The sequence below is a fragment of the Rhododendron vialii genome, chromosome 3a (genome assembly GCF_030253575.1).
Source record: "Rhododendron vialii isolate Sample 1 chromosome 3a, ASM3025357v1".
In the NCBI taxonomy this organism is placed as follows: Eukaryota; Viridiplantae; Streptophyta; class Magnoliopsida; order Ericales; family Ericaceae; genus Rhododendron; species Rhododendron vialii.
In genome coordinates this window covers 17931076-17943565 of record NC_080559.1, presented here as the reverse complement: position 1 = coordinate 17943565, position 12490 = coordinate 17931076, and the positions used below count along the sequence as shown (strand labels likewise).

General features: G+C 38.2%; 1 protein-coding gene and 1 non-coding gene across 3 annotated transcripts; both read right to left on the bottom strand.

The window, feature by feature from the left end:
* Window positions 1-2839: 2839 nt before the first annotated feature.
* Window positions 2840-10737, bottom strand: LOC131318963 (serine/arginine-rich SC35-like splicing factor SCL30). Of its 2 annotated transcripts, none has more exons than XM_058349037.1 (9): window positions 10599-10737; window positions 9633-9786; window positions 9104-9181; window positions 7349-7513; window positions 6679-6716; window positions 5047-5125; window positions 4783-4968; window positions 3184-3308; window positions 2840-3075 (listed from the first exon to the last, which is right to left on the bottom strand). In XM_058349037.1, exons 2-8 carry the CDS (start codon window positions 9776-9778, stop codon window positions 3197-3199), a joined length of 804 nt encoding a protein of 267 aa, XP_058205020.1. In that variant the 5' UTR covers window positions 9779-9786; window positions 10599-10737; the 3' UTR covers window positions 2840-3075; window positions 3184-3196. The 2 variants fall into 2 exon arrangements, with proteins under 2 accessions (XP_058205020.1, XP_058205021.1); XM_058349038.1 differs by having other exon boundaries at window positions 9633-9780; window positions 10599-10708.
* On the bottom strand, window positions 8599-8706 carry LOC131321450 (small nucleolar RNA snoR100). Its single transcript, XR_009198497.1, has one exon. It is a non-coding gene; the product is annotated as a small nucleolar RNA snoR100 (small nucleolar RNA).
* Window positions 10738-12490: the final 1753 nt, after the last annotated feature.

The window sequence follows — 12490 nt, the reverse complement described above, 5'->3', positions numbered from 1 at the left end:
ACTCCATATCGCAACTTTCGACCCACACAACTGTTTTCTTATCCAATATGCAAGTTAAGACTTCCTTGTGATCACATTCATACATGAGACATCATACATTATGCCAACCATGCTACCAATATGCCACAAACATTTTCAAGTAATCAACCAATAAATAAGATGCATATCAACGTAGTTTTAATCAAGTAAACTCTTATTCATTCCTCGCTAACGGAAGGCCAACGGAACAAGGATAACATCAATTAATCATAGGAAATCAATTGAACATGCTTGAGATAGGTTAGGAGGTGTCCAAAAGGGTTTAGAAGTGATCGGGGCACAATACGGTCGAAAGAGTGCAAAATAGCAAAAAGCTGTCCAGAGGAGAGGGGGATCGATCCCCCCATGACCAGGGATCGATCCCTGGAGCTGCTGGTCCAGAGAAGAAAATGGAGGATCGATCCCCCATGATTAGGGATTGATCCCTACGCATTTTGGGCAATTTCTGCAGATTTTTAACAGCTTTCAAAGAGACAAAGGAGGACGATCAAGGCTCGATTCCTACACCTAATCAACATATAAACAGATAAAAGAGGCAAAGAAGTCCCTACCGCGCAACAATGACCGAGATCCAAGCGATTTGAACGAGCCCTAACCTCTTCAAACTTCAAAATTGAAGAAAGCTTCCCTCCAATCTTGACCCAAGGAATTTGGAGCTCAAAACGAGATTGAAAGGTCGAATGGAGGTTGATCCTTGAGGTTTTTTTGGAGTGATTGAGTGGAGTTTTTAAGTGAGAGAGAGAGAGAGAGAGAGAGAGAGGGAGTTTTTAAATAACCACCACATTAATCATATTTTGCATTTAATAAATATTTCAATATTAAAAAAATAATAATTATCCACTACTCCGCCTTGGCCACTACTCTCTCTCTCTCTGAGATGGACACGACAGCGGCAAACGCACGAGGGAGATTCCCAGTGAGAACCTCCAATCAGAGCATCTTTGATTCGCCAACCATGGCGACTACATTGCCATTGCTGCCGTCGATTGTGGAGAATCGGCGCTTGAGATCTTGCATTTTTGATCGTATCATCTCTTTTTCTCTCAATTAGTGAAATTCCATGTTTTGTTTTTGAATTTCGACAAATCCTTTGGGATGTTTCGACTGCCCCGCCGACGACCCGTAGATCTACATATGAAATGTAAGCTATCCTATATTGAGATGTTTTTATTTTATCAGACTCATTTGAGATGTTCAGATCCAAATATGTTGGATGTTCTTGGCGAGATTTATGGAGTTTCTTCTGTTACATTTTTATATTTTACAATGATTAGTGAGGTTTCACTAGATTTCGCTAGTTCGAAAGTCTAATCAAATTGTGAAGTCTGATATGTTTTTACATGTTTTATGATGATTAGTGAGGTTTCACTAACTTTCGAGGTCGCTGCAATTGGTATTGATCGATTTTGTAATTTTCAGTACTAATTTAGGACTTTTCAATATTAGTAATATTTCACTAACTTCGGTGTCGCTGGCTAGAGTTGGTTGTCGGAAGTGAGGGTTCAACAGAGTTGATAGTTGGATTTTTTGTTTTTTTTTTGAATTTTTAGTAGTAAATTAAAACTTTCCAATATTAGTGAATTTTCACTAACTTTGGGAGGCGGCTGGAGTTAGTTGTCGGAGTGGGGTTCGCCTGAGTTGACATTTGGTCTTAGCCAGCTGAGGTGGGGGTTGTGGATTTTGTGAAATTATTTAGTTATTAGTGAGCTTTCACTGATTTTGCAGAAGGGTATTTTAATAATCTTGTCACACACTTGTCCTTATAATCTATTTGAAATTATGCGTGCTTACTAACTTTAGTGTACATTCACTAAATATCAAAGCAACGCCAGAACTAAATTATTATTGCCATTCGATTCCGTCCTAAGCATATACGGAGTACTAGTTAGTGAATGTACACTAATTTCTCTAATTTTTGTACAGCCAGATGTTAAAAAAAATTAGTGTCCTCACTAACTTTTTAAATTAGTGTGTGCTCACTAACTTTCAAAAAGAAAAGCTAAAAGGTTGGTCAGACAGATTAGGAGATGCAATCTTGGAAGGCGGCCAAATCCATCAATTTGTAATCTCGTGGCTAAGTTTCCCATATTAAGCTATTCGATTTTAGTAAAATTTCACCAATTTTTAGGATCGCCAATCAGCGTTGGGAGTCACCGGAGTTAGTAGTTGGTTGATTTTTAAAATTTTTAGTAATAACTAGAACTTTCCATCATTAGTGAAACTCACTAACTAACGCAACATGCATTAGATTTCAAAATAAAACTAAAGAAATCTCACTAAACATCATAAGATATCTAATTGACAGGAACATCATAATATTCAAAATCTATACTGTTGTGTGTGGGTATATATACACAAGAGAGAGAGAGAGAGAGAGAGAGAGAGAGGAGGGGGGGGGGGGGGTTCCTCGTAGTTGTTCAGATGATCGGTGAAAAGGGCCAACGATAGAAATAATTTTATGATCACTAGTTATAAATTGAATTGTTGTGTTCTATGGAGTTTGTTATGTTTTTTCGTTTTATGAAGATTAGTGATGTTTCACTAGTTTTTACTTTGAAATTTAATTTATGTACGAATTAGTGAGGTGTTTCACTGTGAAGTTTAATATGTTATTAAATGTTCTATAATGATTAGTGAAGGTTCACTAGTTTTTTGAACTTTAAAGGGTACTGTAGTAATCTTGACAAGCACTTGTCCTTATAGTCTATTGCAAAAAACGCGTGTCCTCGTGCTCAAAGAAAGAAAATATCAAGCATTTTTCACCAAGTCTCCCAATCCAATTCGCCAAGCCTCAACAAGATAATCGAAAACCACTTTAATATAGCACGCAGCGGTCTCAACTAACATAATACCGTTAACGACAAAGGCGAAGAGGTCTATGATCTGTTTTCCAGAAAATTAGATAATTAGAACACTATACCATAACCACACAACGCAGAAGATCGCAAAATTCCATAGAATTCACAGATGGGCAAAACATTTCCACATCTTCGTACAGAACAACACCAAGAACCAAACTACCAGTTCAATCTCCATCTGCAAGAAAAATAATTTGCTTCAAATAGGTAGTAGACGATCAGAACTGGATACACGAGTAGCAAACAAGCTTAAGGATTATATAGTATGTCTTTGATTTCATCTTACCTTCACTTATCTGCTAGGGTGACAAATCAGCAGACCTAGATCTAGATCCAGAAGGTGATCGTGACGCTCGTCCAGGTGAAGACTTCCAGGGCCTTCGTGCTTCATTGGAGTCATATGCAGCTTTCCTACAACGGTGAAGTTGGGCGGAGAATGAAAAAAAGTTAAGTGCATCAGTATCAGGTCCAACCAGTTTCGATCAGAAAATACAAATAATCAACAACCAAAATCTAAATATCAGCCATACCATCCCCTGTTGCAGATGGTAAACAGAGAACATACTTGGATCAAAATGAACTACACCAATATGGGCCTCTGATGCATGCTTAATCAGATTGACACCCATTGTCACTCCATGGGAAATGGAGAAAAGGTACTGCCAGTGTGCCACAAAAAAAGAAGGCTCTTTCTGTCTTCTACTGTCATTTTTATTATCTCAATGGGCTGGTCGTGTGTGCATACATGTGAGAGCTTGCATGTGGTGTAGAAATCTAGAGGGTGGGAACATTTACAGTAGTAGAAAGGAGGTCCAACCTGCACCGTAATGTTACTATACCCAATTTGACATTTATAGCCATTCATCTTCTACCATCAAGAACTTTAATACACTATTGATTTCACCACCAAGCTAAATTGATGGTGGGCTAAGGGGCCCTGAAGGTGATCCGGGATACCAAAGGCGGAGGAGGAGAGAACCCAAGACATATCGCAGTCGAGAGACCAAATAATGCTCTGGTAATGGCTTGAACGACGACAATGTCGCGTAATGTCTTGGATAATAACAAGGGTCTTTTATATAGGTGAGATGAGAGAGATGCCTGGCTAAAGGACACATGGCAACATGGCAACCTCCTAATGGTCCTTGGGCTGAAAGGCCAACGCCTATGGCCTAAGGGATCAAACCTTTGCTGGATAGGTGTTGTTAAAACATCCAACTTAAAATCAATTGGCAATAGACGGAGAGGCAGCCCAGGCTCAAATACTAGTTTTGGAGGTGATTATTAACCGATGTGGGACAAGCTCTAGCACTCCCCCGCACGTGACCCCTGACTCACAAAGGGGGAACCAACCATCAACAACATAGAGTCTTGTCCAAAAACCTCCGAAAGCCTAGCTCTGACACTATGTTAAAGCATCCAACTCAAAAGCAATTCAATCGGAAATGAGTGGAGATGCAGCCCAAGCTCAAGTGTTATTCGTCAAAGGTCAATGGGGGCTAGCCTACTGGCAAGGGCCACGTGGAAGGCACTTCGCAGTTTAGGCAAAAGGTAGGTAGCAGTCATGTTGAGGTCTAGGCCTTCAGACGATCCCTTCAACCTCAAGCCTCTATTCCAAATTCCTCCTCCAAGCGACTTGGGCCCGGCCTTCAGCCCAAATGTGAGTTGCCAACCTCAAGAGTGGGTTGTCCTACAGCTGTGATAACCTTCACTCCTGAGGTCACCTTGTTTCCTTCAGTCCTTGAGATTTGGTAACAAAGATTCGTCATAACTTCAGAGTTTGCAAATAAAGGATCTCTTTTCTGTCCACAAGAAGTAAAATGGCAAAATTGATAGAACTACTTTGAACATCGGTAAAGTAATGGTTACTGGTAGTTCTACTTACTTGCCATACGCATCACCATTTTGCTTTTCATCACCATCATTCTCATAACCTGGAGAGTATGACCTCCGACCACGGTCACTGTCTCGCTCTTTAGGGGGTTCTCTTGGTGATCTTAAGTGGTCCGCTTGCCTTCTATTTGGGGAAATGGAGTAGTCAGCTCGACGCCTGGGAGCAGGAGAATAGGACCTGAAATCAACAAAAAGCAAGCCTTTTCACTTGATTCAGTGGCATTTAAGTAAGATATCAAAAGCCACAAGATATTACCTCGAACGATGACGACTACGAGAACCAGAAGGGTAATGGGGGGAACGCGAACAAGATACTGAACGAGACCGAGATCGTCCTAAAATGCATATCAGATACAGAACCGTCAAAAAATTAGAAGTAAAACATATAATACACAAAAGGAACCCCTACATACAATATAATATCATAAAAAAGCTGACCATTAACTAAACGTTCATAAGTATTTATCAAGAACACGAAGGGAGCTAGCTCAATTGGCATATTGGTCCGACTCGTACTTCACTACTGTGCTATGTTTAACGATCAAACTGCAGTGATGTAAATGGTGGTTACTTACATCCATAAGTAGCTTGGACTCCCAAATTATTTAGTAATACAGACAATAATCTTAATCGAAACTTCCCAGCGAATGCTTACCTTCATATCCCATGTCTCAACTCCAGAATTCACTAAAAACAAAATCGGCTCTAAATCTCCAACTTGAGCAAAATTTCAGTTAAATGTGACAATGCACCCACATTCGCAGGCAAGAAGGTGACAGGAAATCCAAATTTAAAGATGCGTCTGATTCATGGAGGTGATTTACATGAGATAGACGTTGAAATAATACATATGTTTAAAATAGGGCCAGGACTAGTAATTCACTAATTCCTAAGATATATGACAATGTTTGAGTATTAGGCAGGATATAGCATGACAAGATGAGGTGATTACAATAGGATACAGAATAGGATTATCAATATCATGGGGGATGCATTGGCAATCCTCTTTTTTGTGGTATTAACACTAGTATAAACAATCCCAATCGCAAGGTGCAACCAAAAATCATAAAGGTTTTTGAGCCTAGGCATCTTGTAGAAGTCATGAAAAGGGGAAGAAGGGGGGGGAGGGGGGGGCTATGTTCAAAGTAGTTCTATGAGTAGCAACTAGACAATCAAAAAAAATAGAGGAAAAACTTACAAAATAACTTACCTTTCGACGTAAAGAAAAGCCCAAGCTAAAAATGCGGAAAAAAATTCTCATGATTTCTGATAGTAATAACGCATTCTTCTCGTCGCTAAATAGAAAGATACCAGGACTAATACATAGCCGCACAACTGTGACATGCCCAACTCAAAAAGCGTTCTGGCTAGTACACCCTACACCTTTGGTTGTAGCATTCCGACTCACATGATGGTACCCAAGTTGGCTCTAATATCGGTTTGGGCTTTAGACTCTAGAAGGACAATGAATGGAAAGGTCAGCTCTATGAACAGCAAGCCATCCTAGAACAACAGTGCTGCACAGCAAATTGAGGGTCTTGGTTTCACTCAATATTCCTCCACCTTAACCCCCCCCCCCCCCCCCCCCCCCACACACACACACACACTCCCCAATTGGATAAATTGGCACTTCTCAGCATGTGAAAACAAGTTATCCACCCCCCACCCCCCCCCACACACACACACACTCCCCAATTGGATAAATTGGCACTTCTCAGCATGTGAAAACAAGTTATCCACTTTCACCACCTTTTCCAGCAAGTTTTACAGGGTTTTGTCGGTTTTGAGGTTCTTTTTTTCCTTGGGGTGTGCATGTGTTAGGTGGGTAAGTCAAATGAGAAGCTGCAACTATCCAACGCAACAAATGGGTGGTTAGTGCAAAACATACCATAACGAGATTGCCGACCTCCATATCCTGATGTTCCCCTGTATGATTGAATATAACACAAAAAGTCAGAAATGGCAAACTGTAAGAACATTCAGATTTAAAAATAACCCCAAACCAAACCAAACCAAACCAAACCGAGCCTTATGTCCGAATCACTTAGGGTCGGCTACATGAATCATATTCCTCCATTGAGCTCTATCAATGGCCACTTGTTCACACAAACCTACTATACTCATATTGTTGCGCACCACAGCATCTAATGTCAATTTAGGTCTATCCTTCCCGGTAGCATTGCTACCCAAAGCTATCTTATTCACTCTCTTAACTACTGCATCTCCTGGTCTACGGTAGACATGCCCAAACCACCTTAGCCTATTTTCTTTCAACTTCTCTTCTATGGGTGCTACACCTACCATCTCACGAACCATTTCATTTCTAATCATGTCTCGTCTAGTATTACCACACATCCACCTCAACATTCTCATTTCCGCTACACTCATCTTGTTCACTTGTTGTTTCTTAATAGGCCAATAGGTGAACACGATAAGTGTAGCGGAAATGAGAATGTTGAGGTGAATGTGTGGTAAGACTAAACGAGACAGGATTAGAAATAACCCCATAGATGTTTTTTTTTTTTTTTTTTGATAAATAATAACCCCACAGAAGTTACCTCACACTAGATCTTCTACGCATCTCTTCAGGCCTTTTCCTTGTCTCAGCAGCAACAACCACAGTTATCTCCCTACCAGCAAATATCGCCCTATTCATTTGGTACTGAGCCTCTGCTGCCTCATACGGGTCCACAAACTGCACAAATGCAAAGCCACGAGGTTCCCTACAGAGGAGACAAATGGAAGCTTCATCTCAAGCCCTTAAGTTTGCGTCTGAACAATTGCATATTAACAAAGCTTTACATCACTAATCAAAAATTGCATACTAAGAGCTGCAACAATGTAATTCCTCGATGTCGCTTGAGATATACAAACATTAACTTCAGCACACTTTTAGACCAAAGTTGAAAAAGAATGAAATCAGCTAAAATCCAAGCTTAGTGGCTGACCTTTTCTTCTACAGTCACATATGAAAGGCAACTTCAAAAGTTGCAATTGACTTGAAAATTCTTCACATTGCTTGTAAATATATGAGGCACTTGAAATCAACCATGTCCCCAGTTAAAAATCTTCTCATATAGTCTTCATTTGTTCAACAAACAACCTTCTTCCTCATCAAACTTCTATTCATTGGGTATATTTGTGATTTCGCTCCATAAAGGAACAAACATTACTCTAACACCCTTGGAGACCAATAACGTTAAGCAATGTTAAACAGTAGGCCTTCAGCAAATGTGGGGCTTGGGCTTGTTTTAACTTCAAACCAACAGACCCCCTGACAAACCAGTTCAAAACATAACTAACCATGAAAACAGAATGATAAAACCTTGACAAACAGTTCAAAATATAACCCAACAAGCCTTTCAATATTCTAACGTTTAAACATTCTACCTATTGCAAGGTGAAGAAAAAAGAATGCCAAGATTCTAAAGTTGACAAAAAAAATGCAATAAAGATAGCACTTTCAGCAGTAGTGCCTGTCCCAGATTTTGCTAAAAATTCAGAATCATCCCAAGGAAGTAAAAGAAAACCAGTTTGTTTTCTTATCAGGAATACACGCAGATGTGCTCCAAAAACCATAAGAACCAGCAAAATGCCAGAACTCTCATGTTTGTGGATGATCATAATTCCTAGCTTAAGCGCCGAATGACAAGTTATCTAGATACATAACACAACAACAACAGAACCCATGTAGTCCCCAATCATTGGGGGTATGGGCGGGGGAGGATTGGAGACAGACCTAACCTTTGGCAATATGCACAAAGTGGTTGCTCTCAAAATACCACTGAAACAGTGGCCCCCCGATACCTGTTTTGTTGCGAAACCATGCCCCCAAATCAAAACCGAATGGCATCAGAGAGGGCAAGCCTAGAGACCCAATTCAATTTATGTGCACATTACCATGCTTCCTTCATTGATAGTCCAAAGCATCGATATGCACAATTAAGTTATCTAGAAACATTAAAGTTACCAAATAGAGCCATGTACTCCTGTAGAGCTAAGCATCAGCTTGTTAAACCCTCAAATCCAAGCCCAAGTAATCATTCAAAAGAACCAACAGTGATTGAAAGCTCGGGTCAAACATAAACTCGAGCCAAGTTCTGCCATCCTAAGATTAGTAGCCTATTGCTAGGTTTGATTCGGTTTGCCTTGTCTGCACCTTCCAATTCAAGTAAGACAAATAAACCTAAACCCTGCTACACTTTTAGCCCACAATGGAACATATGCCGGTCTTTTGATACGAAACAACGAATTTAGCTCAAGCAAAAGAAAAAAATAACAGTGTTATCCAATTCTTCGTAGAAACAACTCACCCTGTGTGATAGTCCCTTGGAATATAAACATCCCGGACTAGCCCAAATCTTTCAAATGGAACTCTAAGTTCTTCTGGTCTGCAACACCAATAAAGATTTAAGCAATGGAAATAGATAAACGACCAAGCAGAGAAAGAGGGATCCTCTGCTATAGCTGCATTTAACAACATTATAGCGTAAGAGCATCCCAAATGGTTGGTAGCAAAATGCCAACACTAAAGCCGAATTTTGGCATACTATAGTCACAAATGACATAGTTTGGAAATGGTGTTCGATAGCACAATAAGTAGTTTCTTCTATTTCCTTCGCAACAAAAACATGAATCCCATAATAAGAAAGAGAGATAGGAGAGCTCTGGCAAAATATTGGCATTTTCGCAAATTTAACATTGTACAGTTTGGCTGCTTTGGCATGAAGGAAAGCAGCCCATTTTAATGAGTTTGGAAGAGTTGCCACAAAATTTTGGTTTTGGCATGAAGCATACCAGAAATCCTTTGATTTGTTATCTCTACTAAAAAAAAAAATTTACCTGCAGTCCAAAGGAATGTTTCGAACTAAAAGGCTACCATTATTCTGTTCCTTGCTTCTCCCATATCCCCTACGTGGGGGGCTTCGTCCTCGGCCACCATATCCTCTCCTCGGAGGACTGTAGTATGCTGGGCTGTACCTCCGCATGACTAACACTTTCATAACACAATGATATTCTTGTAAGTAATGAGAAACTACAGCACTCAAGATCAGAGGAGACGGACTAGTATAACAAATAGCATCCACTTAGACAACTAGTAAAATATTTTGATCTCTTCACCAAGTTAAGCATACAAAAACAACAGCTTGAAGTTTCAAAGAAATCTCTAAATCTCATGCTAGATGGGATCAAGACCAAAACCCTAACATTCTTCTTAAACCTGGAAAAACATGATAATGATAATACATACTAAGAACATGCTCTATATCAAAAGAAAGAACTTTCGTAAATACGGACCAAGTATTATGCACAACATCTCTCTTCTCATCTTCAAGAGTTCATTCTTTGGAGGAACCTTGTAACCCAAAAACATCCGAATTGACTAACAAATATAAAATCATGTACATTAAGTATACAGGAAACAAGAAGTGAGTGTTTGTGTGCGTGTGCAAGCGGTGCAAGCGGTGCAAGAAGGCAACTCAACCTATATGACCCCTGCTCAGATATTCGGTATGAACTTGAAATCTGCCTAGACATTAATCTCAACAAAAACTCGACGATTCAAAGAGAATCCAAGGGGCCGTGTTCGGTTACCAAGAAAGTTGTGGAAATTGAGAGCGGAACCGATGCGCCGTTCAGTCAAAAGGAAAATTAAAAAATCAAATCAGCAAAATAATTGCCCCACGTTCATCCCGCTGTATAAATTTTAAACAACCAAAGGACGTGTTTCGGAGGTATATAAACTACTACTACAAAGTAAGTAGACAATCATCATCATCAAGTAGATTAAGAGAGGATCTATAATACCTAAACAGCAAGAAATCCACACCAGCAATTGGAAGAGAGAGAAACCTCCGGTCAATTAAGTATGGGATTTGCTGAAATTTTAAAGACCGCGACTTCGGAAGCCTGTAAACGCGACTGTGCAAGAAACCTAGGGCCTAAATACGAGTCGCGCAAGATGACAAGTTACTGGACCGGGCCGACCCGATTCACTATTATATTGGACCCAAATATTATGGCACCTTTTTTTTTTATTAATAAAAGAAGTTATTCGTGTTTTTTGTATTTAGTAACTGTTTTTGTATTTTTTATTTTCTTGGATGCATATAGCATATCTTTATTTAGAAAGTAAAAAAAATGTTAAAATATTAATAAAATTGACTAGATACGAAAAGTTATACAACTTTTTTATCTCAAAATATTACCTTCAAACTAACAACCAAACAAGGTGGTCTAGGTATTTTAACCCCCGTAGAGTTTGCCCATTACCCTTTGCTGATCCGTTGATCCGTTTCTTCTTCGAAGATTTTTTGTCCAATGAAGCCGAATCCAGAGTACACCCATTACCCTTTGTTGGTGCTAGGAGCAACGTGGGGGCCTGTGGTCCGTTTTGGGGCTGCAACGGGTAGTAAAAAAAAAAAAAAGCTATAAGGCCCGGTTTGGTGAAAAACCAAGCAAAAAAAATTAAGTGCTGTAATTTTCAATTCTTTTGAATCAGTGCGAAAATCTTATTTTTTTGATCATTTTATCTTAAAGGAGTCATAATTAACTCTCGTTAGTTAGCCCTAAGAAAGTTGTAGGGCTAACTATCTCTTAGAGCATGAGTAGTGGAATAAGAAAATGTAAATAATCAAAACATGCCATATCAGATTTTGATTACCATTTAGAGGTTTGCTAAAGTTAACAATGTCAAATCCCATAATCAAAATTAATAAGCCCTCCAAACTTTTTCCCTTCATATATTTCACGCATATTTTTTGAAAAAGCAATTTTTGAAGGAAAAAAAACAGTTTATGTTAGAAACAGTTCAAAAAATATATTTTTTCGAAACAAAAAACAGTTTTTCAAAAACACACACTTTGTTCACTTAAAAATTATAAATACAATTTTGAGAAATTTTGAAAGAATTGTATTTACACAAATAATTTTGAAATCTTAAAAACTATAAATACAGTTTTTTTAAAACAGATTTTGTGTAAAAAACAGTTTTCTATAAAAGAGTTTTGAAATTTCAAAAACAGTTTTTTGAAAAACACACTTTATTTACTTACAATTTCTAAAAGTTTTGAAAAATTTGGTTTTTGTAAAAAAAAAGTTTCTGAAAAAAAAAACAGAAAAAAAATCTGAAAGTTACAATTTTTTAAAATTATTTTTTGAAAACATTGTTGAGAGAGAGAAAATATTTTTGTGTAATGTTGGTGTACTTGATTGAGATAAAATTTGGTTATTGACAAAATATTGCTAGTTTTGATTATTGAAGAGCCAAAATTTGATGAGTTGTTAAGAGGTTGCTAGGTTTGGTTATTCCAATATGAACACTTTTTTGATCTAACTTTAACAATTTTTTGTTTTGCTTATTCCACTATGGATGCTCTTAGGGCTAACTAACAGGAATTCTAAAGCCAAAATTAAGTGCTCTAATTTTCAATCTGTTTGAACCAGTGCGAAAATCTTTTTTTTTTTTTATCATTTTTAATTAATATAACTGTCTAGAGATGGTTAAAAAATTAAGTGCTCTAATTTTTAATCTGTTTGAACCAGTGCGAAAATCTTTTTTTTTATCATTTTTAATTAATATAACCGTCTAGAGATGGTTAAAAAATTAAGTGCTCTAATTTTTAATCTGTTTGAACCAGTGCGAATTTTTTTTTTTTATCATTTTATCCTAAAAGGTCATAATTAATTTTTGGCTTTAT

Excerpts from the sequence above, each read along its gene's own strand:
- LOC131318963 (XM_058349037.1), bottom strand. The coding sequence starts at position 9,778 with ATGCGGAGGTACAGCCCAGCATACTACAGTCCTCCGAGGAGAGGATAT. Across the intron at positions 9,182-9,632 it reads AACATTCCTTTGGACTGCAG|ACCAGAAGAACTTAGAGTTC; the intron begins GTAAATTTTTTT and ends TTGGTGTTGCAG. Across the intron at positions 4,969-5,046 it reads CGTAGTCGTCATCGTTCGAG|GTCCTATTCTCCTGCTCCCA; the intron begins GTAATATCTTGT and ends TGTTGATTTCAG.